At 37.1% G+C, this 25,657-nt stretch overlaps 5 protein-coding genes and 1 long non-coding RNA gene across 6 annotated transcripts; 4 read left to right on the plus strand and 2 right to left on the minus strand.

The window, feature by feature from the left end:
* Window positions 1–184: 184 nt before the first annotated feature.
* Window positions 185–4,661, plus strand: LOC116293444 (uncharacterized). Its single transcript, XM_089027636.1, has 3 exons — window positions 185–356; window positions 3,524–3,754; window positions 4,471–4,661. The coding sequence occupies exons 1-3, from the start codon at window positions 302–304 to the stop codon at window positions 4,593–4,595; spliced, it is 411 nt and encodes a 136-aa protein (XP_088883762.1). The 5' UTR covers window positions 185–301; the 3' UTR covers window positions 4,596–4,661.
* LOC148913349 (uncharacterized) lies at window positions 2,629–6,078 on the minus strand. Its single transcript, XR_016119311.1, has 3 exons — window positions 6,048–6,078; window positions 5,908–6,017; window positions 2,629–2,716 (listed from the first exon to the last, which is right to left on the minus strand). It is a non-coding gene; the product is annotated as an uncharacterized LOC148913349 (long non-coding RNA).
* Window positions 6,079–6,608: 530 nt separating this feature from the next.
* LOC116293428 (uncharacterized) lies at window positions 6,609–10,890 on the plus strand. The gene is made up of 3 exons (XM_031700848.2): window positions 6,609–6,729; window positions 9,807–9,931; window positions 10,274–10,890. The coding sequence occupies exons 1-3, from the start codon at window positions 6,669–6,671 to the stop codon at window positions 10,469–10,471; spliced, it is 384 nt and encodes a 127-aa protein (XP_031556708.2). The 5' UTR covers window positions 6,609–6,668; the 3' UTR covers window positions 10,472–10,890.
* A 1,708-nt stretch (window positions 10,891–12,598) lies between these two features.
* Window positions 12,599–15,456, plus strand: LOC116289844 (uncharacterized). Its single transcript, XM_089027662.1, has 3 exons — window positions 12,599–12,784; window positions 14,670–14,794; window positions 15,186–15,456. The coding sequence occupies exons 1-3, from the start codon at window positions 12,724–12,726 to the stop codon at window positions 15,381–15,383; spliced, it is 384 nt and encodes a 127-aa protein (XP_088883788.1). The 5' UTR covers window positions 12,599–12,723; the 3' UTR covers window positions 15,384–15,456.
* Window positions 15,247–19,500, minus strand: LOC148913350 (UDP-N-acetylglucosamine transferase subunit ALG13-like). The gene is made up of 4 exons (XM_089027658.1): window positions 19,411–19,500; window positions 19,138–19,300; window positions 17,365–17,503; window positions 15,247–16,710 (listed from the first exon to the last, which is right to left on the minus strand). Exons 1-4 carry the CDS (start codon window positions 19,498–19,500, stop codon window positions 16,593–16,595), a joined length of 510 nt encoding a protein of 169 aa, XP_088883784.1. The 3' UTR covers window positions 15,247–16,592.
* A 761-nt stretch (window positions 19,501–20,261) lies between these two features.
* Window positions 20,262–25,320, plus strand: LOC116293429 (protein N-terminal glutamine amidohydrolase). Its single transcript, XM_089027665.1, has 6 exons — window positions 20,262–20,363; window positions 21,063–21,162; window positions 22,553–22,606; window positions 23,252–23,400; window positions 23,699–23,823; window positions 24,534–25,320. The coding sequence occupies exons 1-6, from the start codon at window positions 20,308–20,310 to the stop codon at window positions 24,641–24,643; spliced, it is 594 nt and encodes a 197-aa protein (XP_088883791.1). The 5' UTR covers window positions 20,262–20,307; the 3' UTR covers window positions 24,644–25,320.
* Window positions 25,321–25,657: the final 337 nt, after the last annotated feature.

The following is a 25,657-nucleotide window of genomic DNA, read 5'->3' on the forward strand; positions in this document are numbered from 1 at the left end:
CACCTTAAGTAGCCGTAAACCGCCGATTTCAAACCACAAGAAACCACACTTACCGGAGTTAAGCCATTAAGAATTCTAAAAGAAAAATATATTAGTTCCGAAAGCCTGGTTCCCTGTGGTCACTCTGCCTAATATGGCGACAGACTAAATTACTGTTTGTCGAACTTGCCTTTTTTGGAGAAAGGCGTAACCGCGTCATATGAAATTTGGCTGTGTGAAGAGCGTTGATCGTTAGACGACAAGAAAAAACGCCATCTGATAGACAAAAGCTGATCGCATCCCGAGGGAAAAAACCTGAAGCATGAAGCAAATGGTGATTGGACTATTTTTTGTTGTTTTGTGCTGTGTTGCCAAAGGTGAGCGTTTCCTCGAAACTATAACATGGGTATTACAGTATTACTGTTTTGGTTCTTAATAGCTTCGTGTGAAAGCTGTTCCCTTACTCTACAGACTCGGCCCCTTAGGTTAATTCAATTCCCATTCAATATTCTGCTGGTGAATCGACTAGTCACACTATATTTCATTGTTTTATCATAAAGTGAAGGCATTAAACCCGTGAAATAAAAAATACTAGTCAACGTGTAATAGTCAAATAGACACAAAAGAAAACAATGGAGTTAAGGTCTACTAAAGTGTGTTAGTCTAATATCTATTTCGCGCGTTTAATGACTTCACTCTAGTTAGTAGAGTACTAACTATGGTTTTACCTTCCAAATGAATTGTTTTGGGAACTGATACGAGGCGTTTATACCCAACATTGTGGTGCCAGAGCTGTATGCATACGGAAACAAGTGAATGTTTTGATTTGCGGTGAAATAAATTGACGAATGACACAGCATCACTAAAATATCTGCAAATGGTCAAGACAAGAGTTATGTTATATAGTCAGTATCGAGACCATTGCATCAGCTGTGTTGTATAAACTGACTGGATAACAGTCGTTACGATCCGAAAACGCGTCTATCACCCTCTAAGATGATGCTTTTACTAATGAATACCCGTTTATGAAGTCCTATGACCATCCCTATATATAATTATTTTTGTGTTTGCGACTCGCGGTTTGCGCTAAATATTCCACCATTATAGACTATCCCATTTAATATGCGCACCCCACCTATCGAGGATCCAAAAATCCTCAGGGGTAAGAAGTGTAATATAATCTTCAGGGGTAATCGAATTTCTTTTGTTAATTCTTCAGGGGTGTACAGAGCTAGCCTCCGTTGCAGACATCCTGCGGGGTTCGGTTCGGTTCGGATCTGTCTGCAACGGAGGCTAGTACAGAGCAAGGTAAATAAATTCTTCAGGATTTTTTTTACTTTTGTAAAATTCTTCAGGGGTAAATAGGAAATAAATATCTTCAGGGTGTTCATGTATATATATAAAAAAATCAATCCTCGATAGGGGGTGCTCATATTAAATGGAATAGCCCATTAATCACTTTACATTCGGCGAATATTTTTAGAGTATGTAATTTTGAGTAGCAACGTTAAAAGATACGTTTTTTACGACTTCGGATCTAACTTTGAAAAACACCCAGTCTATGACTACATGTAGCTACTCCTTTGTAGACCAATAATAAAAGCAATTAACAGTACAGTGAGGTAAGATATGATCTGAAAAACATGATCACACCGTGAAAAGATTTTTAAAAATTACTGAAGTTTCGGACGACTGCCAAAAGAATATATCACCTCGGCTCTAGTGTTATCTTTTATCAGCCAATGTCATTAACGTTGTCCACCGAAAAAAGACATTTACACATTTACTAATTTAGACATTTAGACTGAAAGAAATATCGCGTGTTTCATTATGTATTCTTTGCCTCGTGTGCGTCAGCCTGAACTTTAAATGTAAAATTCAACTCGTGAATCGAAAATCCAGAATGCCCCGACCATTTAGTGAGGATTTAAGATGGAGAATTGTATTTCAGCGTTTGTTTTATGCCAGAACGTTCGAGAAAACACGTGATATATCTTTTAGTCTAAATGTCTAAATGACTAAATATGTAAATGTGTAAATGTTTTTTTTCGGTGGACAACATTAATGACATTGACTGTATGACAGAGAGCAATAAATAAATCAACCTTTCAAATACGCCTTTCAGGCAGTGCTACAAAAACAAACGAACCGTAGCTTGTTTTCTTTTTGCCACTAGAGCAGTGAAAACCATGAAATCCGAAATTGATATCGAAAAAAAGATATAGAGGACATAATATGGGCGCGCGGAGATACGAATTTTATCTTCGAGTGTTCAATTGATATCTCACGAGTGAGCGTTGTTTATTATATAGATATCGATGAAACTTGAATAAAACAAAAGCTCAAAAATTATTTATTTCTTTATTCTTTATTGTCAACAGCGATATCTTCACGTGTGAAAGATATGGTATCTTCCACTGGTGAAAGATATCAGGTTTTCGACACTAGAGAAAACCTGGTATTTCATCGATATCTATATAATAAATGTAGTAAACGATGGCCGAGGAAGAGGAGAACGACGACATAATGAAATAGGAACAAATATTTCAGTGGTTCCTCTCAACACTGATTACCTCAACATGAATAGCTTTGCTATACTGAAAAGGATTAAAAATAAAAAAATAACATTACGTTTCTGACTGACTTGGAGTCACTGAATCGGGGCCTGCCCATTATTACGGTAGTCTCCAGCGCAACCTTCATAAGTTTGGACAGAGGAGACTACCTGTCCATTTGCCTACCGAGAAATTCAAACAAATTATAAGATAGATCATGAAAGCACAGCTTAGTAGCAACGTCTCAGCTGCGCCACTGATTTTCAAGGCTTAGCATATTGAACACTTATTTTGAATTCGTTCGCTTGTAAAACAAAAATAGAGCTGAATATATCGGGATTTCAACTTCTGTTCTGCATATCGCGAAAAGGATAACGAAATAGTATTATGCGCGGCATATTTGCAGAACTGTGTAAATAGCAACGGATTAATTTAGTTGAATTGTGTTCTGAATAATGGGGGATTCTTTCTACAATATTCTGCTTTCTACCCCTCTACTTTACTAGCCATGATAAGTTCATTTTAAGCAAAAAAATCTGAGTGTGGCTATATATAATACTGTACAAGTATAGGATTTTGTATTAACCAATAATGATGTCTAGACATATGTGACAGAATCTTATTTATGATACACAGGTAAGGCTTTCATTTGAATAATTTGGCTATTAATTATAAGTAATATTTCAAAGCTGACAATGAGGACTGGATGGGATTTAAAGTGCAAGCAATTAGTTGCAACTAATTGCGCGGACCTGAAATCCCGTCCAGTCCGATATTGGAGGCTTTGAAATGACTTCTCATTATATATATATATATATATATTATATATATATATATATATATGTATTATATGTATATATATATATATATTAACTAGGAGATAGCCGTTATTAGTGTCGTCACGCGTGACGACACTTCCCTGAACGTTGCGTGACGACACTAATAGCGGCTGCGTAGGCACTAAGCCTCAATATCTCCTATTTTTTTAGTTCAAGCTGACAAATGCTACAGCTGTTCTTCAACTGAAAGCTGGGGAAAATGTAACGGAGCCAAAAAAGAAATGACCTGCTCAAGCGCAAAATGTATGAAACTGAAAGTCAGCACCGAAATCAAAGCATCTGGAGCCAACATCACCAAGACGTACAGCTACATCAAGGGTTGTGGATCGGCTGCCGCTTGTGAGATCAATAATAACCCATTGTGCAAGATTTCGTTGCCTGGTAAGTATTTAATGAGTGTTTCAGCTAGTTCCTTAAATTCTTCCAATAGGCATGAAACTGGAGAATTTGGTTGTGATGTCTTTTTTGTTTGCAAATCTTGCGAAAGAACACGATTCCGTTTTCGTTTCTTTCACTTTTTACACTACAAGTTTTAATTTGGGTTTCTTAGATTGTTTGGATATTATCATCATCATCATCATCATCACCGTCACCATCATCACATATCATCATCATCATTACCATCATCATCATCAGCAGTATAATCATCATTATTATTATTATCATTATTATTATTATTATTATTATTATTATTATTATTATTATTATTATACAGCTTCTCATTAATCCCATATAGGTAACTGTCCAATTATTTTCTTAATTGGACAGGTCTTGTTGATATGGGATTAATGAGGCAGCTATATAATTAATAGGTCATGGGATTTCATGCTCCCCAATCAAGAAATAATTAGACTCGAAAAATTCCTCTGACTGCCAAATTGGACTCAGCCTACGGCCTCATCCAATTTTGTCAGTCCTCGGAATTTTCCTCGTCCAATTATTTCTTAATTGGACAGCATGGAGTCCTATTACATATACTTATTATTATTATTATTATTATTATTATTATTATTATTATTATTATTATCATTATTATTATTATTATTAAATTACACATACACTTGAATGATAGTATATTAATGTTAAAATTGTCTTAGGTGCCACCGTTAGCTGCACCGTCAACTGCTGTGAGGGAGATTTGTGCAATGCTAGTACTTTTCCATTGGTCAGCGGTATCGTGATCCTGACATGCGCACTTGTCTCTTTTCTGAGCATGTTTTGATTCATGAGACACCTTGTGACAAGTTGTAACATGTTTTTTAAGTTCCAATAAAAACACATAAAATGTTTCATTATTATGCTTACGCTTCAGGGCAAGATCAAAAAACGGTCGGGTCCCCGGTAGGGACCCGGTACACATGACAATCACCGGCAATTCACTACTGCCCCCCTCCCCCCACCCCCCCCCCCCCCCCCCCCCCTCCCCCGTCCTAATAGGCTTCTTTATCTACTCGGTACTGGTGTCTATAGCGAGAAACGTTATTGATTTTTTGCATTTATGAACAACATTTTGAATTTGAGAGTACAGTTATGTTTGGTTTTCGAGATTACAGCTATTTCAAAAAGGTTGAATGCTGAATACTGCATACTGAATAGAGCATTCCAAGACCAAAGTGCATTGTGGGACATAGTGACATTGTCTAAAGTAGGATTAATTATTATTATTTATTCTATTTTTAGAGTATTCCATCTGAAACAATATACTAACTACATGTAGAGAGCTAATTGCTGTATATTTACTTTTTATTTCAAATTAACGAGACCCACAATGCCCTTTGGTCCTCGGAATGCACTATTCAGTTTGCACAAGAGAAAATGAACTAAGAGAAGGAATCCCCGTGCCCCATCATGTGCACACTTTGATGCTATTTTTAGAATCACTGATGCTATTTTTAACTCGTTACCATGCCTGCGCGATAATCATGCTTCCCTTTAATGCCTCGTTTTAGGACACGAAAAGCGCCATATTTCGCTACGTCCACGACAAAAACACAGGCTTTTGTTTACTGCAAGACTGGATATCGCTCAAAATATCTCCAAGCTAAAAATAGCATCAAACTGTGCACATGATGGTTACAAGGCTATATAGGTAGGATTCCTTCTCTTAGTTCATTTTCTCTTGGTTTGCAGTATTCAACGTTTTTTGAAATAGCTGTATACTCAAGTCTCAGTCCTGTCACTTGATTCCTTTGAACAACTAAACATTCAAATCCCTTAACTAAACGAAGCCTTAGCTTAGACACTTAAAGAAAGGTTTAAAGGACCGCTTTTTCTATCAGAGATACATATTAATTAATGTTTAGTTCAGATTTTAAAAAAATTCATTCAGCGAAAGTTTATATGAGCGGCTTTGCAACGTGTTCATCCAAATTTCTCGAAATTCGCTTGCTTTTCAATGAAAAATTCAATCTCTTCCAAGAAAAAAGTTGCTTAATAATAGCTATGTTCCATATTTGCGATGTTCTTTAGTGCTAAAAGCTGTTTCAGAGTTAGAAAATCGTATTTTTCGTGACTAGAGAAGAAGCACAACTCACCTTTTAGACCGGCGTCTTGCAAACGTGCTATTTAGAAGCCTGTCAACTGCTGACGTCTTATTGGCCAATAGAAAACGAGAATTTTATTTACTATTGTCAATCATTCAAGCCTAAAAAAAACAAAAAAGCTTCGAGCTTACCCCCTATGGCAGTCTGTCCTTCGAGGTTGGCATTGCTGAGACTGGTGTATCGAGTGTTGTCTTTCTCTCGTCAAAATAAGAATGCTTTTCCCCACAAAAATCTATATTTTTACAGATGACCCTCCCTTCTGAAGCCCCACCCCCTCCCCCTCGAACTAAAAAAAGTAACCCGAAATATATGAAAGGATTTTGGACTTACTTGTTATTTTGAGGGCAATTAACTAGAAAGCATAAGCTACTTTAATCATCTAAATGAACTATTTACTTGGTTAATGTCTAATTAGCTCTCTAAATACAAGTAAATGATCATTTTTCTAGCTTGATTGTAGCTTTTCTTACTGCTAACTAAAGAAAACTACCTAAATTTTCTCTTTAAACTCAGTGAATTTGTATGGGAATCCGAGAACGATGTCCGAACTTTTTGGTGACCGTAACACGTGACCGTGAATTCGCTAGAGGCAAATTTTGTTTTCTATTGGATTTGACGATTCTATCCCCCCACATAAACAAGCAGTGACGTCATAGTGAAATAGAGCAGTTCCGCTTTCAAAGTCCTGAAAAATGATAAATCTGTGAATTTCATTCTGCGCTTATATTGTCGGTACCGCCCAGCAAGACAGAATGACGAAGCTAGCATCTGCATTGTGCTTCATAGCTGTTGTATGCATGGGTCTTCACACAGGTAACGTACAATAGTCCCCTTCACTAATGGTATTTGATGTAAGTGAGTTGCATAAGTATCAACCGTCTCGCACTCTTAGGGCCGATTTAGACGGTACGATCTTAGCCTACAACTATCGTATCCACCAGGGTCTGAATGGGGTTAACTGTTAACTGAGAAACGGCTAAAAAATTAACTGTTAACTGAGAATTCCGTATTTTTTTAGCTGATAACTGAGATCCACGAGATTTTTGATTCATAAATTTGAAAAAATATATTGTTTTTTCAGTATTCAAAAGCTATTTGAGGTCATTCACCATAATGACCATAATATTGCCTTGTGTCAGTAGATGATCTGTTACAATAATATTTATTGTTGATGTAATAGAGTTGAGTTGACCTTTGATCATTTTCCGTCGATTTGCTGGACGCTTTGGTCAGTATAAATAGTGGTATCGTTAAAGTTCTTGTTAGCTATTATAGAAAGGACGAGGAAGCTCCGTTCGAGCGCCACCGAAGTCGAGTACCCATTGACTTTGCTTTACGATTCTTTGTGCCAAAATTAAAACAGCATTTAAGCGAATTTCTTGGCCTCAAGGAGCAGGCAACAAGAACAACGCACGGTCTTGTGAGTTTTCACTTACATTTTGTAAGCTCTACCGGCTTTCAAAAGTGTCAGGAAAGATCGAAAACTACGCCATCAATAGTGATAGCATCAGCAAAAGCTATGTCCATACCAATAACATTTGTCAACGACAATAGTGTGGCAGTCTTAATTAAATACTGGGCAAATTGACAAATATGAATTTGACTCAGATGAAGAGACACGCGCTAAAGACGATGAGCTGACTGTTAAACCAGCATGCGTAACCCGTTCAGGCAGGGCTTTACGAGCATTCTTACGAATGGTTAATGATCATGTCCAGAAGGTAAAAAGGTACAGTGAAATGTTAAAATTGACAATAAACGTATAACAAAAGACTCATCTATATTTTCTTAAAATGTAAGGTTCAGTCTTTCCACAATTAAAGCCATACTTAGGATTTTTATTGGCTCTAGCCATTTGTTTATGCACCAGTCATTTGACATCTCCCGAAACCCCCCCCCCCCCCCCCCCCCGAGGCATACCCGGGGACTTTACTTTTTCCCTCAGTGAAAGGTAATGAAAGCCCCGCCCCACGGGGAAGAAAATAAAAGTGAAGTCCCCGCCTCATCTTTTGAGCAGTTTATTTTAATGTCAACTGGATATTTCATATCTTTTCAAGCAGAAATGTGTTCGCCCACAAAGAAATAGATTTAAGTGATCAATATTTATTCCATGTGGTACCAGCTTATTTGCTTCCCTTTTTGTCTGTCTTTTTCTTTTTCCGAACGATGGCTTAGAAAAACATAATTATTAGATGCGATGAAAACCTTCGGTTGGTCTTCACGAATTTGCAACGTCCCCTGTGATTGGTTAGGTTTAGGGGCGTGGTTGGGGAAAGGTCATTGCTTTCTATTGTTCTACACATGTGTGCCCTCCAATAGGATCACATCTTGCAAATTCGTGAAGGACAACCCAAAATCTTACCGTCTTCGTCTCATCCATTATGACTACGTAAACTCACACGAGGAGCTCACTCTGTCCCAGTCCCCAAAACGGAAGAATGCGGTCCCCGGTCAGTCCCTGGGATGCAGCCGAAGCTGTGAATTGAAGCGCTTTCCCTGACCACCAGGGAACCAAATACATGTGAAAATGCGGTATGTAGATGGTATATCCCAAACTTTGCGTAGAGGCCTTCAAGACCATGGTATTCGCACTGTTTTCAGATCCGAAACAACTCGCTGCTGAAACAACTAATAAGACCCAGCTCCACCTTAATACATCAATAGGGATTGCAGTATTAACTTACCGGAAGTGATTGGAGACAAATTAATAAGTCTTCCTTTTACAAACATATTTCGCATGTGAATTTGAGGTAAAAAGTACTTTAAAATAGACTTCACCAGTTGTTTTTTATTTATTAAACATAAGAATTAATCATTAATGTTTGACTTAACTGAGAATCGAAAAATTTAACTGATAACTGAGAAAATTGATAAAATTTAGCTGTTAACTGATACTGCGGGGACCCCCCCCCCCCCCCCCCCCCCATTCAAACCCTGCAACACGCTCGCGTCTGTCGTAGGGGAGTTGTACGATGGCGCGAGCGTGTTGTATTCGATAGTTGTAGGCGAAAATCGTACCGTCTAAACCGGCCTTTAGGTCATCTAATACTGTAAAGGTTTATTTGTTATAAGTAAGCATAAATTATAAACGTATGGATCACGTGCTTTCGCAATCAGTGGTCCAGTTTTGTGGAATAATCTCCCTCATGATATGAGATCATTTGATAGCATTAATATTTTTAAGAAGACTAAAAACATATTTATTTAAAGAAACATATTTATAGTTATTGGAATTTTCTTTTATTTAGTATATATTTTAATTGTAGATTCTAGATTTCTTAGTTGACTTAGTTGTTAATACTTTTTTTTTTTTTTTTTTTTTTTTTTTTTTGTAGATTATTTTTGATAATGTTGTAAAGCACTTTGGAATTCTAATGTAAAGGGCTCAATAAAGTTATTATTTCTGTTCCCTGCGCCATCTTGAAAGGTAGTCGTGCCTTTACATCGAAGCTAGACGAACGGTGAGCTTGCTTGCTTTATCACATGTCTTTGTCATTGCACGCTCACCGTTCGTCTCGCTTCAATGAAAAGGCACGGCTACCTTTCAAGATGGCGCGAGGTACTTCGTAATGTTCCTCATACTTCGTGAGTTCTTTGATAGACCCTTGCACGTTTTTTAACTTTTTACATGGATTAGTTACCAAAAATCCATCGATAATGCTTGGGAAAACCTCAAAATTAGTAAAAAAAAAAATTTCGAGGAACGAAGAGAATGGAACCTTTTGCACAAGAACGCTTAAAGATGGCAGAAATCTGAGCCAGACAATGTTTTGTTTTCTTCAAAAACAAACACTTCAAAACTGAATTGCAAAGTTTAGAATTTTATGATGTCACCTTTGGTTCTCTACAACATATAACATGTCATTTTAGTAAGTTTTTATGATCGGCAGCTCAAGGATTTCGGTGCTATCAATGCGACAGTAGCATAGCATTGGTCAATTGTACCAAGGTCAAGAAAGTGGTGACATGTGACAGCAATGTTCAAGAATGCTGTACTATTGCTGAAGGAGGCACAGTGAGTATATACTTTGATTATTCTTGTATCTGGTGGGTGGGTGGGTGGATGGATGGGAATGGACGGATGGATGGATGGATGGATGGATGGGTGGGTGGGTGGATGGATGGATGGATCGATGGGTGGGTGGGTGGGTGGATGGATGGATTGGAATTGGAATTGGAAAGATGGATATATACTGCTGGTTTTATGGATATATACTGCGGTCATGTTGGATGATATAACAAAAGAGACTAATGAAGAATCTTTTGTTTGATTCATCCAACATGGCGGCTATGAAAACCATCAATTGATTTTTTTGAAAACTTAGAGGCATAAAAAACTCTTATTTCTATTTTTTAGTTCAGCTTTGGCTTTAAGTACAAATACTTTGGAAAAGGCTGTAAAGGAAGAAATCACAAGATACCTGATAAAGTCTTTTTATACAGCTTTAGCACACAATGTTGTGGGCAATCACTTTGTAACACTAGTCAAATCAGCCAAGCAAGCTTTGTTCTCGTTTTCTGCCTGATTCTGGTCTCAAAGATGATTGTAATCTAGTTCTAAATGTCCATGCTTTTGAAAGATCAATGGATGGATCGGTAGTAGTAATAGGAAAGGCAGATTATTATTATTATTATTTGAAATACTTTGATTTAGAAAATTAGGCATATTTTTCTACTTATGTTATTGATCAGGTGAACAAACCTACATGACAGGCTAACACTGCCCGCTATTTCAGTGAATATAGATTTTTATATTACAATAACTTACAAATTTCTCGCACGCTGATTGGATTTTTTATCATCAATAAGAGGACAGACAGATAAAGCTGACGTCAACGAGCGCGCGCTCTTTCCGTTGGTTGTTTTGATCAATAAAAATGAGAAGTTTTTATCTGCTACGCCTTGTGGATCCACACTACTTTGACAATGTGATGACACAATTTATCGTCAATAAAAGGACAGATACATAAAAAACTGATGTCTGTTTGTTAACTGGAGTGAGAAAGACCTATATTTCTGACTACTAAACCTGAGGAGAACGAAACATCTAGTAATGGCAGAAGAACAAACTCATCTGTCTGTCAAGCCCATCACAGAATTCATGTACCCGAAATATATAAAAGGATTTTGGGCTTAGTTGTTATTTAATTCACCTTTTCGGCGCTAGCCGTCACGGGGTATAAATTGTCTTAGATTGTGTTACCTTCACCAAATTAAAAGTTCGGACATTGTTCTCGAATGTCCGTACAAATGTACTGACTCTAAATGAACTATTTACTTGGTTAATGTTGAATTAGTTCTCTAAATACAAGTAAATTATCATTTTTTCTAGCTTGACCAAAATGTGCCAATAGTTGTATCAATAACGTGTAATGTACTTTCATCAACACCACAAGTAACATCATTAGCGCGGATCAACTTTCAATAACGATATTTGAATATACGTGTACATTCGTAGGCATCAATGTACAATCAATAGCGCGTTTGTACATTCATATGCGCGGATTGTATTTTCTTGTGCGCGAAATTCAACTTCAATAACACCAAATGACAAACAATTGCATTTATGGACAATCATTTACCCAAAAGTGAAAATTCATTAGTGCTATTAGCATAATCATTGACAATCTATAATGCGTTTGGACAATCATGAGGGTCAATGTTATATTCTATAGCGTGGTTCGACAAACATTTGCATGATTCGAATGAACAATAAAAGAAATAAAACAATCATTAGCGATTTTTTATCTATTTTAGCCATTTATACATCGTGGCAAATACGTTTGCATATAACTGAATCACTGACCACATTTAGCGATAGTGATAGTTGCCACATTTCTCTGGAGCCCTTCCATTAGCAACTGCGTTCTATAGTGACCTAGAGCAATCCCTTGTCGTCTTGCCTCAGCCCGATCGTTCGTATGTTGTTGGATCTCTGGACGGCTGAGGTCGGCTTTGATTGCTGCTTTAAGTGAGCTAACTGCTACTCTCCTACGCAGCCGCTATTATGGAGGCAGTTACCTGAGTTTTTTTATACGTTTAAAATGATAAACAAAAATCGCTAATGATTGTTTTATTTCTCTTATTGTTCATTCGAATCATGCAAATGTTTGTCGAACCACGCTATAGAATATAACATTGACCCTCATGATTGTCCAAACGCATTATAGATTGTCAATGATTATGCTAATAGCACTAATGAATTTTCACTTTTGGGTAAATGATTGTCCATAAATGCAATTGTTTGTCATTTGGTGTTATTGAAGTTGAATTTCGCGCACAAGAAAATACAATCCGCGCATATGAATGTACAAACGCGCTATTGATTGTCCATTGATGCCTATGAATGTACACGCATATTCAAATATCGTTATTGAAAGTTGATCCGCGCTAATGATGTTACTTGTGGTGTTGATGAAAGTACATTACACGTTATTGATACAACTATTGGCACAAATGAATGTACATTTTCTCTTAATGAACAGCAAAAGGTGTACTTGCATTTAGAGAACTAAAGTAAACATACCAAGTAAATAGTTCATTTACATTACAGTCAGTACATTTGTACGAAAATCCGAGAACGATTTTCGAACTTCTTGGTGACCGTAACACAATCCAACACAATTTATACCACGTAACGGCTTACGCCGAAAAGGTGAATTAGCCGAGTAGTGGACTGAAACCGAGCTGAAGAAAGTAACACGCGATCCGAATAAATTCCGCTTTCAAAGTCCTGAAAGTTGATAAATCTGTGAATTTCATTCTGCGATTATATTGTCGGTACAGGGTACACCCCAGCAAGACAGAATGACGAAGCTGGTATCTGCATTGTGTTTCATAGCTGTTGTATGCATGGGTCTTCACACAGGTAACATACAATAGTCCCCTTTCAGTTCCCTGCGCCATCTTGAAAGGTAGCCGTTCGTCTCGTTTCAATAGGGACCTTAAGCTGCAGGGCGGCAACGCGGGCGACAACGTCGGCTAAATTGAAGCGCTTCAACCTTCTATTGTATTATTATTTCGTGTTTACCTAGTATTTTACTCAATAAGCATCCCCATCCCATCGTTGACGAATCGCGCCTGCATTATTATTTCGTGTTTACCTAGTATTTTACGTTGAGTTTACCAGAGATCCATCTATAAATGCGAGGAAAAACACCTCAAAATTAAAGAAGATATAGCCATGCAAAGTCACGAAATTTTACAGACGATTGTTGCCATTTTCCAACAAATTACCCCCTATTATAATTATAATAAACGTTAAACTTGAGCGTTGACGAATCGCGCCTGTATTATTATTTCGTGTTTACCTAGTATTTTACTCAATAAGCATCCCCGTAAAGAGTAAAATGACGTCTTTTGGGATCCCTTCACTTAAAACGAAAATCAGCAAAGATAAGCATTTGGCGTAGCCGTTCTCTTTAGTACATAAAAATAGGACATTTCGCGTCTTACTTTCAGCATAAGACGGCAATGATGCACAGTATTTCGTACATTCCGAGTATCTATTGAATAGCGCAATTAGTGCTATTGTATGTTCTCCGTCGTCGTCGCCGTCCTGCAGCTTAAGGTCCCTAATGAAAAGGCACGGCTACGTTTCAAGATTGCGCAGGGTACATTGTAATATTCCTCACACTTCGTGAGCTCTTTGATTTTTTTTACTTTTTTCATGGACGAGTTTACCAGAGATCCATCTATAACTGCGAGGAAAAACACCTCAAAATTAAAGAAGATATAGCCATGCAAAGTCACGAAATTTTACAGACGATTGTTGCCATTTTCAAACAAATTACCCCCTATTATAATTATAATAAACGTTAAACTTGAGCGTTGACGAATCGCGCCTCCTTTAACCGACATAAACAAGCATTATAACCCCTTAACTTGAACATGTAAATTTATAAACAACGCATGATTGAGTAGAGTGCTCGCACTAAAGCGAATGCATTTAACCCGTGAAATAAAAAATACTAGTCAATGCGTAATAGTCAATTAGACACAAAAGAAGACAATGGAATTAGGGTCTACTAATGTGTATTAGTCTAACATCTGTTTCACGGGTTTGATGACTTCACTCTAAACCCGTGAAACAAATACTAATTTGTAATACTAAATAGTGATAATCAAACAATAGGAAACAAAGGATTCTGTATGAATTACTACTAATTAGTAGAGTAAATATTATTATTATAGTTACTCACTATTTAGCAGTAAATAGCACTGATTAAACAAAAGAAAAAAATATAATTAGCATAAAAGAACACTATTTAGTGATATTTATCATATAATTATCCATAAAATACCTATATTTCTCCTTTTCGAAAAACTGATATTTTCACATGTTATTTTCACATGTGAAAATATCGTTACCATGTGTGTTTAAGCTATTAGTTAATAAATAAAAACTTTTTATAATAATAAAAAGCTTGGTTAAGTTGATTTTATGGATAATCATATAATAAACAGAATATTACATGGGCGCTTGGAGATACGAAATTTATCTTCTCGTGTTGAAAATCTCGCTACGCTCACTCGTGAGAGATCTTTTCAACACTCGAAGATAAATTTCGTATCTCCGCGTGCCCATGTAATATCCTTTATTTATGTTGCAGAAATCTTAGATAATGTTTCGTTCTCTTAAAAATGAACATTAATTTCAAAACTGAATTGCAAAGTTTAGAAATGTAATGGCATCGCTTTTGGTTCTCTATGACATATAACATATCATTTAAGTAATTTTTTGTGATTGACAGCTCAAGCACTTCAGTGCTATCAATGCGACAGTAACACAGCATTGGTCAATTGTACCAAGGTCCAGAAAGTGGTGACTTGTGACAGCAATGTTCATGAATGCTGTACTATTGCTGAAGCAGGCACAGTGAGTATATACTATGTCCTTTCTTGTATTTGGTGGGTGGGTGGGTGGGTGGATGAATGGGTGGGTGGATGGATGGATGGATTGGAGGGGGATGGATGGATGGATGGACGGACGGACGGACGGACGGACGGACGGACGGACAGATGGATGGATGGATGGATGGATGGGTGGGTGGGTGGGTGGGTGGATGGATGGATTGGAATTGGAATTGGAAAGATGGATATATACTGCTGGTTTTATGGATATATACTGCGGTCATGTTGGATGATATAACAAAAGAGACTAATGAAGAATCTTTTGTTTGATTCATCCAACATGGCGGCTATGAAAACCATCAATTGATTTTTTTGAAAACTTAGAGGCATAAAAAACTCTTATTTCTATTTTTTAGTTCAGCTTTGGCTTTAAGTACAAATACTTTGGAAAAGGCTGTAAAGGAAGAAATCACAAGATACCTGATAAAGTCTTTTTATACAGCTTTAGCACACAATGTTGTGGGCAATCACTTTGTAACACTAGTCAAATCAGCCAAGCAAGCTTTGTTCTCGTTTTCTGCCTGATTCTGGTCTCAAAGATGATTGTAATCTAGTTCTAAATATCCATGCTTTTGAAAGATCAATGGATGGATCGGTAGTAGTAATATGAAAGGCAAATTATTATTATTATTATTTGAAATACTTTGATTTTAAAAATTAGGTATATTTTTCTACTTGTTATTGATCAGGTGAACAAACCTACACGACAGGTTAACACTGCTCATCGTGTGTTATCAACCAGAGAGTATTATGTTGCTTGGTATCAATTAGCTGAATGAAACTCATTACCAGCCTACAATGACAGGCAAACACTGCCCGTCATGTGCTATCAACCAAAGAGTATTCTATTGCTATGTATCAATCAGCTGAATGAATTTCATGAATCTCATTACCAGCCTACAATTACAAGCAAACACTGCCCTTCATGTGCTATCAACCAGAGAGTATTCTATTGCTTGGTACCAAATAAGCTGAATGAATCTCATGAATCTCGTTACCAGCCTACAATGACAGGCAAACACTGCCCGTCATTTAAATTTAAGTATTCTATTGCTTAGTATCAATTGACTTAATAGAGCAATCATGGGAAATAAATTTAATTTTTCTATTAACAAATTATATATTATTTACATGGCCTATACTTTTTTGTGGATTGAAATAAATAAAAATCTTTCAATTAAATGGTTATCGTCCCATTCATACTCCCTTTGTCCAAGCAGTATGGGTGATCGGCGGATGATTTTCAAATGACCTCTAAAAGGTACACAAAAAATTAAAAGAGCTGATAAATCCATGTTGATTTCATCCCCTAAAAAAACTACTTTATATCAGTAATTTCTTCTCTTCATGCTGTGTCTTCTGAAAATAAATAATAAATGATCCTAAAAGATACAGTAAGTGACTTTTCAGCCATAATAAATGATCCTAAAAGATTCACACAGGAAATATTTTCAACCCTAAAAGGAGCACCGATCACCGCTACCAGTTGGACAAGGGAGTACCTCCCCCCACCCCCCCTCCCCATACACACACACACACACTTTCCCAGGAGCTATTTCAGTGAATATGATTTTTTACAATAACTTACAAATTTCTCGTGCGCTGATTAGATTTTTTATCATCAATAAGAGGACAGATACACAAAAAACTGATGTCTATTTGTTAAGTGGAGTGAGAAAGACCTATCTATACTCTAGAGATAACTTCTGACTACTAAACCTGAGAGGGAGAACGAAACATCTAGTAATGGCATAAGAACTAACTCATCTGGCTGTTAAGCCCATCACAGAATTCATATAGGAACCAAAGATGTGGGGATCTCCAGGAGGAAAGGGCACAAGACTGCTAAGATCCTGGTCCTCTAAAACTTCTTGTAAAGAACTGAAAGATAGAGAAAAAAAGAAGTTGATTGAGAAAGAAACTCTTCAAGTCTTAATCAAATCCTGAAATAACCTCTGGGGCTGATCTCAGTCAGGGCACGGCTAAATCACAGATAGAACCCTAAAACAACCTCTGGGCTGATCTAAGTCAGGGCACAGCTAATTCACAGATAGAACCCTGAAACAACCTCTGGGCTGATCTAAGTCAGGGCATGGCTAACTCACAGATTGAACCCTGAAACAACCTCTGGGCTGATCTAAGTCAGGGCATGGCTAACTCACAGATTGAACCCTGAAACCTCTGGGCTGATCTAAGTCAGGGCATGGCTAACTCACAGATTGAACCCTGAAACAACCTCTGGGCTGATCTAAGTCAGGACATGGCTAACTCATAGATTGAATCCTGAAACAACCTCTGGGCTGATCTAAGTTAGGGCATAGCTAACTCACAGATTGAGCCCTGAAACAACCATTGAACAGATCTAAGTCACGGCATGCTTAATTCAGAGATTGAATCCTGAATGAAACTCTGGGCTGATCTAAGTCAGGGCATAGCTAACTCACAATGCCCCTTGGTCTTGGAATGCACTCTTCAGTATGTAGTATTCAGTATTCAACCTTTTTTGAAATAGCTGTATGCTCTTTCACTACTTACTTGCAAGTTGAATAATACAAGCGGTTATCTTGAGCAAGCTGCTTAGCCAGTTCAAATTGGTGGTTCCCCATTAAATCTTCATTGACAACAACGATAAGATGACGGCCTGCCCGAAGAGATTCTAACGTAGAGCCGGCTCCTGCAAAAACAGATTACATAAATAATAATGGGGAAATAATAACGGGAATTAACTATTGATTTCACACAGTGGCTCTTCTTCCACAGAATTCCAATTGGAATTTAGAAGTTAATTTTTACGGAGGGAGGAAAACTGGATAAACCTTCAAAGCACAGGAGAGAACTAACAACTCTATTTATATACGACACTGAGTCCAAAGGAGGTCAAACCCTGGTTGTATTGGTGAGAGACAAGTGCTCTCACTGCTACACCAACTGTGCTTCTGGATAAAAAATATTTACATAACTAAAGGTAATCATCATGATCATCATCAACAACACCATCATCATCATCAATTACATCACCATCACATATCATCAACAACATCATCATCAACATCATCACCACCATCATCACCATCATCATCACCACTATCATCCTAATCATCACATATCAACATCATCATCATCCTCATCATCGCCATCATCATCATCATCATCCTCATCATCACATATCGACAACATCATCATAGCCATCACCATCATCATCATCATCCTCATCATCACATATCATCATCAACAACATCATCGTCATCATCATCATCTTCACCACCACCATCATCATCACCATCACCATCACCACCACCATCATCATCACCATCATCATCACCATCACCACCACCATCATCACCATCATCATCATTACCACCACCATCATCATTACCATCACCATCATCATTACCATCACCATCATCATCACCATCATCATCACCATCATCATCATCACCATCATCACCATCATCATCATCACCATCATTATCATCATTATTATCATCATCTTCATCATCATCATCACCATCATCATCATCACCATCATCACCATCATCACCATCACCATCATCATCATCACCATCATCACCATCATCATTACCATCACCATCATCATCACCATCACCATCACCATCATCATCACCATCATCACCATCATCATTATCACCATCATTATCATCTTCATCATCATCATCTTCATCATCATCATCATCATCATCATCATCATCATCATCACCATCATCATCATCATCATCATCATCATCATCATCATCACCACCATCATCATCACCATCATCATCATCACCATCACCACCACCACCATCATCATCATCATTATTATCATCACCACCACCACCATCATCATCACCATCATCATCACCACCACCATCATCATCACCATCATCATCACCATCATCATCATCATTATCACCACCACCATCATCACCATCATCATCATCATAATAATAATAATAATAATCACCATCACCACCACCACCATCATCATCATCACCATCACCACCACCATCATCATCATCATCATTATCACCCACCACCATCATCATCACCATCATCATCACCATCATCATCATCATTATCACCACCACCATCATCATCACCATCATCATCACCATCATCATCATCATTATCACCACCACCATCATCAACATCATCATCATCACCATCACCACCACCATCATCATCATCATCACCATCAACCACCACCATCATCATCATCATCACCATCACCACCACCATCATCACCATCACCACCACCATCATCATCATCATTATCATCATTTTCATCAAGATGAACACATATCTGACCTGCATGGCTGATTACCAATGAAGCTCTACGAATGTCCTCTGCAATAGAATCCTTATAACGATAAAATTCCAAAGTAAAACGGCTTGTTGAATACGCCTTAGGTTCAAACGTTCCTCTTCCAATCTGTAAGACCATCTTCGTGTATCCGAGTCTTTGGAAAATCTTTATTAACAAATATGTTAACAAACAAAGCAGATTTTTTACAAAATATCTACTCTAGGAAAAATGGAAATGAGAAACCAGAACGTAGGTTTAATATCTAAGCTTTATACCTGGCATATTGAATGGCTCGTAACTGTCTCTATAAGCCGATCAAAACTTGTAGTTCCAACGGTTACGAAAACTATCTTCTCGTCCGCCATCTTGGCGCCCGTAATAAATTGAAACCAGCGGTTGGGAACATTAGATTATGACACAGGGAACCCAACTTGAATATTTGTAGAAATGAAAAAAGATTGTAAATTGTAAAAAAAAAAAAATATATATATATATATATATTTTTTTTCAATAACTCTCTTCTTATTCTTAAAACACATTTTAAAGCTTTTCTTCAAACTAGAATTCTGAAAATCGGAATCGTTTGCAAAAGTATGTGCGGTTTGTTTCGGCAATAAAGTTGTTTGCGCGAATTGTTGAGCGAAACTTTTTCATTGTTTTTAACTCTTTTATTAATTCTCTTTCTTTCTTTTCTTTTTATCTTATTTTAGCAGTACCGTAAAACGCATGTCACTTTGTTTTTTTTACTTCTTCTCTTCTTATACAACCACTGTTTCTGCCTGGCACGGTACGTAGATATTGACGATGTAGATGTGGCGGGAGAGTTCGGGAGTGGTGGATGGCGAGAGAAGTAAAGGATGGCGTTCTGTTTCGGAGTCCTTACGTCATGAAGTACTTCAACTTCTTCCTTTTCCTTTCTGGTCTGCTTCCTTGCCTTTCTTTCTTTCTTTCTTTCCTTCCTTCCTTCCCTCTATCTCCTTCCTTCCTTCCTTCCTTCCTTTCTTCCTTTCTTCCTTCCTTCCTTCCTTCCTTTCTTTCTGATACTAACCATTTCTTGGGTTCCCTGTGTTCTGTAGCCTCGTGTTAATGTTTAATAGCCTCGCTGCCAATATGTAAAATAGTTTCATCATCAGAGAGGAAGGTGGCTGTACCCATTCAGTCAGGCCAAAATAATGGCCGAAAAAAAAGAAATTTCGCCTTCAACTTGTGTTTATACGAGCTGTTATTGGTAAGGTTATAATTTCAATCTAATCCTTAATCCTTCCTCTAAGTATTTTCAAAAAATTAGCGTCCAGAGATGATTTAAAGTTGATTTTTATCCCGTGTTTTTCGTGTGTTCTTTGACGCAAACAACTTTACTCTTCGTAGAAGTTTTTATGATCTTTGACTTAAACTTATCGAGTTTTTTATTTATTTTAGTCCAGAATTTGCCTATCATTAGGAGATAATGTCTTGTCTTATGTGTTTGTGTCTTTTTAGTTAAATTCCAGCTGTATTTTATGTTGTTTTGACGAATTTTAAGTTAGGTTTTTTCCTACTTTGTTTTGGTTTCATTTTGCGGGTTTTTCCTTTGGTCTTCAACTTTAAGCTCAAAAAATAAATACTTTAAACCTCTTTACTAAAGCTTTTAGCATCCTTATTTAATAAAAACCTCTTCCATAGAGCCATAGAGATAATTTTTAAGCTTTTTAAACTAGAAATACGGTCTCAACCTTGTTTTTAATAGCCAAATATTTTAAGCACGTCAGGCACATGTTAGATGGGTACAATATTTGTACATATGGGAAGAAATATTATGGCTAATAATTTTAATGATATCTTAATGAAAATGATATCCCATTACATTGATTTTTTCTAAATTTCAACCAGGTTATATTAGATTAGTATTTTTTAAAACACAATTTTTTTTCTTTTTTTCTCTGTACAGTGAGGAGAATGTATGGAAGTTATGCGAACGAATAAGAGAAGAGAGAGCAAACAACATCAATGAGTATTCGGTAGTGTTTATATCAAATCACGCAAGAAATGTAAGTATATAAGTTTGATGCTCGCCGATTAGCCCATCTCTTGCCGATTAGCAAGGCACGTGTGCCAAGTTAGAAGCTTTGAGACTGTAATCAAGCATATTATTATTATTATATTACATTATTCAATGAATAAGTAAAGATTGAGGAAATTGAACATAATAGAAAAACAACCATTGGACTTCATTGAAATCGTCCAATGACCAGCCGTTATTTTAAGCCCTGTAAGATGTGCAATGCATAGATTATCTGGGTCAGTAGAGAGCTTTAATAAAGTACTGTTAACTCTCATTTTACTTATCAAATAAATAGAGGATATTACATGGGCGCTTGGAGATACGAAATTTATCTTCGAGTGTTGAAAAGATCTCTCATGAGTGAGAGATTTTCAACACGAGAAGATAAATTTCGTATCTCCAAGCGCCCATGTAATATTCTGTTTATTATGTAATTATCAATGAAAGTATGTTTTGGCTTTTTCAGGCAATTCTTTCCGTGTATTTTTGAATAGCCATCGCAATGGTGTTATTTTCACACGTGAAAATATCAATTTTTCAAAATAGAGAAAAATAGATATTTCATTGGTAATTATGCTCTATTCAGTAATATAAAACACAGGAAGTGACATAAGCAAGAAAGAAGTGTGGAGAGAAGCATGAACTGTAGGCCATTGCTTCTCATTTGTTACTTCTTGAGTGCTTTCCTCAAGAAGAAGAAAATCTCCCGGGGGAGGGGGGGGGGTACTCCCATATATATGGACTATACTGGGATGATCCGCTGAACACGGTAGGGTTTTTCGAGCTTCTTGTCATAAACAGGGTATGCAATTTCACTCAAGTTCCAAGTTCTTCCTGAGTTTCCTGTCATATTCAGGGATTCTGCTTTTGTATTGACCGAAACTGGTTATTATGGTCATAGAAAAACGATACACGAGATGACATGATAATTGAAACAGGAACTCAGTGCAACAAATCATATCTTTTGTCATAAACAGGGCCCACAAATTTTGAGGTTTTTTTTATCATAAACAGGTTACCCCATTCAGAATCCCAGCGGAACGACCCTACCCAAATTCTGGCGGAGTAACCCCCCCGGGGGAAAATCTGTTGTGTTTTCGGTGCTGTTTTCTCATATACTAACTTCTTTGCAAAGTTTTCTGTGCAACTGTGGATGTTGTCAGCGACTAGACCAATTAATCAATCATAGGACCAAGCTGGACATGCTATCCTAAGCTTAATATTAAATTGAATTAAGCATTACACACTAGCGAACAAAGAAATAATACTCAAGGGAGAAATTATGCATAGTTTGAAATGGAAAAACATCACCTTGGATAGTACTAATAATAAATAATTCTCGAAATGGGAAATATTAATTGTATTCTTGTTTGCAGATACCAATATGGATGCAAAAATCTGCTAAGGACCCTTTAGCTCCTGTTGTTTGGGTATGTATGGCAAAAACATCAGTGTTAAGATGTTTATCATTATCATTATTACTATCATCATCATTATCACCATCATTGTCAATCACCACTATCATTATCACCACCATCATCATCATTACCACAATCATCATCATCATCAACATCATCATACCCACCACCATCATCATAATCACCATTATATTATTATCACTAACATCAACAACACAACCATCATCATCATCATCATCACCGCCATCGACATAACCACCATCATTATCATCATTATTATTGTTATCATATTTGCCACTATCATCACCATTATCATCATCATCATCACACCATTATCATCACACCGTTATCATCATCATCATCACACCTTTTTCATCACCATAATCAGCACACCATTATCAACATCATAATCATATCACACCATTATCATCATCATCATCACCATCATCATCACACTGTTATCATCAGCATCACCATCATCATCACACCATTATCATCATCATCATCACCATCATCATCACACCATTGTCATCATCATCACCATCATCATCACACCATTATCATCATCATCATCACACCATTATCACCACACCATTATCATCATCATCATCATCATCAAATATTGTCCATTTTACATTCTCTCAACATGTATTTCAGGACTACCATGTAATTTTGATATGGAAAAACAGTAGTGGTACAGTACTGGTGTATGACCTTGACTCTATCCTTCCGTTCCCTTGTCCGTTTGACCAGTTTATTCAACAGGCAATACAGGCAGACAAACAACTAAAGAAACATTTCCACAGGTTTGTACAGAAATAATACTCAAGGGAATGACGTGGTATGAAATGAGGAAACATTGCACTATAGCTGAAAAGTATTCCTAGTAAAGAAAGAAATAATACTCAAGGGAATGACACATGGTCTGGAATGGGAAAACATTGCACCATAGCTGAAAAGTATTCCTAGTAAAGAAAGAAAGAATACTCAAAAGAATGACACATGGTCTGAAATGGGAAAACATTGCACCATAGCTGAAAAGTATAGCTAGTAAATAAAAAAATAATACTCAATTGAACTTTGTAATTACTCATATTTTTACAGAAAATTCCGTGTTATCCCAGCCCTGGAGTTCCTTCAGACGTTTGCATCAGACAGATCCCACATGAAGAAAGCTAACGGAGAATGGATAAAGGATCCCCCACCTTATCCTCCAATCAGAACAGCAGGTATTGACTATATTTTATTGTAAAGTTTTTCTGTGTTGTAATTTAAGATACGCTGTAATTGAAGTGGAGAGTAGATAAGACTGTGAGGGGAGGGGTGGGTAGGATAGGCTGCAGGGGGATAGTGAGTGGAGAGTAGAATAGTGTGGGGGGGGGGTGGGGTTTGAATAGACTGTGAGGGGTGGGGTGGGTAGGATAGGCTGCAGGGGGATAGTGAGTGGAGAGTAGAATAGACTTGGGGGGGGGGGGTGGAGTTTGAATAGACTATGAGGGTAGGGGTGGGTAATATAGGCAGCAGGGGAGACTGAGTGGAAAGTAGAATAGACAATGAGGGGGAGGATAGGATAGCTGCTCGTTGCAGAAATCATGCTTTTCGCTGCTGTCAATCAAAAATATAATCAGTATATTTTACATTATTGACTGGCAGCATATAGAAACAAACTTCCAAACTTGAGTTGCTGCATATAGTAGTATTGTGTAGTTCCAAAAATTATCCATACCCCCCTCACGGAGGAATTTTTTTAAGACACTCCCTACCCCCGGAAATTCCAACTTTCTTTCATACAAACTCTGTAATTTTTGTTCTTTCTCTGACCCCCCTACTCTTTGGAAATTCCAAATTCCTCTGTGGGGTGGGTATGGATGATTTCTGGAACTACACACTGAAATTTGCTATAGCATACAACATCAACACCAGAACTCTTCCTTTCCAGATTGTACAATGAATTTAGATGACTTTATTGACATGACCCCTTTGACAGGCGAAGGAACAGTAATGGACTATAAAACATTCACCAGAACATTTTCCTCCCACAGAACATAGGTATACTTTCCAATAGGTCTCTTCACCTTGGACATAACGTTTTCCCATTCCACGCCATGTGTTATTCCCTTGAGTATCATTTTTTTGTTTAATGGTTGTGACATGAGAAGACATGAATATGGATACAACTCAAACAAAGAATCTTATTGTGTAGTTTCAAAAATTATCCATACCCCCCTCACAGAGGAACTCTTTTAAGACACCCCCCCCCCCCCCCTTCCCAAGAAATTCCAATTTTCTTCCATACAAATTCTGTAATTTTTGTTCTTTCTCTGACCCCCAACTCTTCGGAAATTCCAAATTCCTCTGTGGGGTGGGTATGGATGATTTCTGGAACTACACATTCTCAAGAGAACAACACATTTGATGAACTAGGAAATCTTTACGCCCAAGGTTAAGAGTTCGTTTGTACATTATTGCACATCAGTATTTTTATGTTATTCTGAGTGTCTGTTCCATATGTAATTCAATGTAATGTATTTTCCAAACAAAAGAAAGTGTGCAAAGGATTCTGGTAGTGGTTGTACATGATGCTATAATACCAACTGTCTCAGTTTTTCATTCAATTTAACAATTTTCTAGAATTAGACTTTATATAATCACTAATCAAATATAGACATTAATTTGTAAATGATTTATTAACAACCTTGTAAATAAACTTTGTTACTCAACTAAAAGTACTTCAGAATAGTATCCCCTAATATACACCTATTTCATAAATCGTTGTCGCACCAAAAGCCTCAAGCAACAAGCTAACACCGCAGAGAACGCCGGTACTTTTAGCTGTAATTAGTTTATTCATGGTGCATTTTCATTTATTGATTTTACAAATTGCTCCAAGCAAGGCTGCTTGAGATGATAATTAGTGTAGAGCTATAGCCACTTGCATGAACCATGAATAAATCAATTATAATTAAAAGTACCGACGTTCTCTGGAGCCTTGGCTTGTTACTTGAGGCTCTTGGTGCGACAACGATTTTCGAAATAGGTGTATATAAATGCAGGAATTTATGT

Source organism: Actinia tenebrosa, unplaced genomic scaffold (assembly GCF_029948245.1).
Source record: "Actinia tenebrosa isolate PJP-AT-01 unplaced genomic scaffold, QUT_ActTen_1.0 PGA_scaffold0__85_contigs__length_37466705, whole genome shotgun sequence".
NCBI lineage: Eukaryota > Metazoa > Cnidaria > Anthozoa > Actiniaria > Actiniidae > Actinia > Actinia tenebrosa.

Coding starts and splice junctions, on each gene's coding strand:
- LOC116293444 (XM_089027636.1), top strand. CDS start 302: ATGAAGCAAATGGTGATTGGACTATTTTTTGTTGTTTTGTGCTGTGTT. Junction 357..3,523: donor TTTGTGCTGTGTTGCCAAAG/GTGAGCGTTTCC, acceptor CTATTTTTTTAG/TTCAAGCTGACAAATGCTAC. Junction 3,755..4,470: donor GTGCAAGATTTCGTTGCCTG/GTAAGTATTTAA, acceptor AAATTGTCTTAG/GTGCCACCGTTAGCTGCACC.
- LOC116293428 (XM_031700848.2), top strand. CDS start 6,669: ATGACGAAGCTAGCATCTGCATTGTGCTTCATAGCTGTTGTATGCATG. Junction 6,730..9,806: donor ATGCATGGGTCTTCACACAG/GTAACGTACAAT, acceptor TATGATCGGCAG/CTCAAGGATTTCGGTGCTAT. Junction 9,932..10,273: donor CTATTGCTGAAGGAGGCACA/GTGAGTATATAC, acceptor TCTATTTTTTAG/TTCAGCTTTGGCTTTAAGTA.
- LOC116289844 (XM_089027662.1), top strand. CDS start 12,724: ATGACGAAGCTGGTATCTGCATTGTGTTTCATAGCTGTTGTATGCATG. Junction 12,785..14,669: donor ATGCATGGGTCTTCACACAG/GTAACATACAAT, acceptor TGTGATTGACAG/CTCAAGCACTTCAGTGCTAT. Junction 14,795..15,185: donor CTATTGCTGAAGCAGGCACA/GTGAGTATATAC, acceptor TCTATTTTTTAG/TTCAGCTTTGGCTTTAAGTA.
- LOC148913350 (XM_089027658.1), bottom strand. CDS start 19,500: ATGGCGGACGAGAAGATAGTTTTCGTAACCGTTGGAACTACAAGTTTT. Junction 19,301..19,410: donor CGAGCCATTCAATATGCCAG/GTATAAAGCTTA, acceptor TTGTTAATAAAG/ATTTTCCAAAGACTCGGATA. Junction 16,711..17,364: donor TTGTATTATTCAACTTGCAA/GTAAGTAGTGAA, acceptor TCTATCTTTCAG/TTCTTTACAAGAAGTTTTAG.
- LOC116293429 (XM_089027665.1), top strand. CDS start 20,308: ATGGCCGAAAAAAAAGAAATTTCGCCTTCAACTTGTGTTTATACGAGC. Junction 22,607..23,251: donor CTTTAGCTCCTGTTGTTTGG/GTATGTATGGCA, acceptor CATGTATTTCAG/GACTACCATGTAATTTTGAT. Junction 23,824..24,533: donor TCCTCCAATCAGAACAGCAG/GTATTGACTATA, acceptor CTTCCTTTCCAG/ATTGTACAATGAATTTAGAT.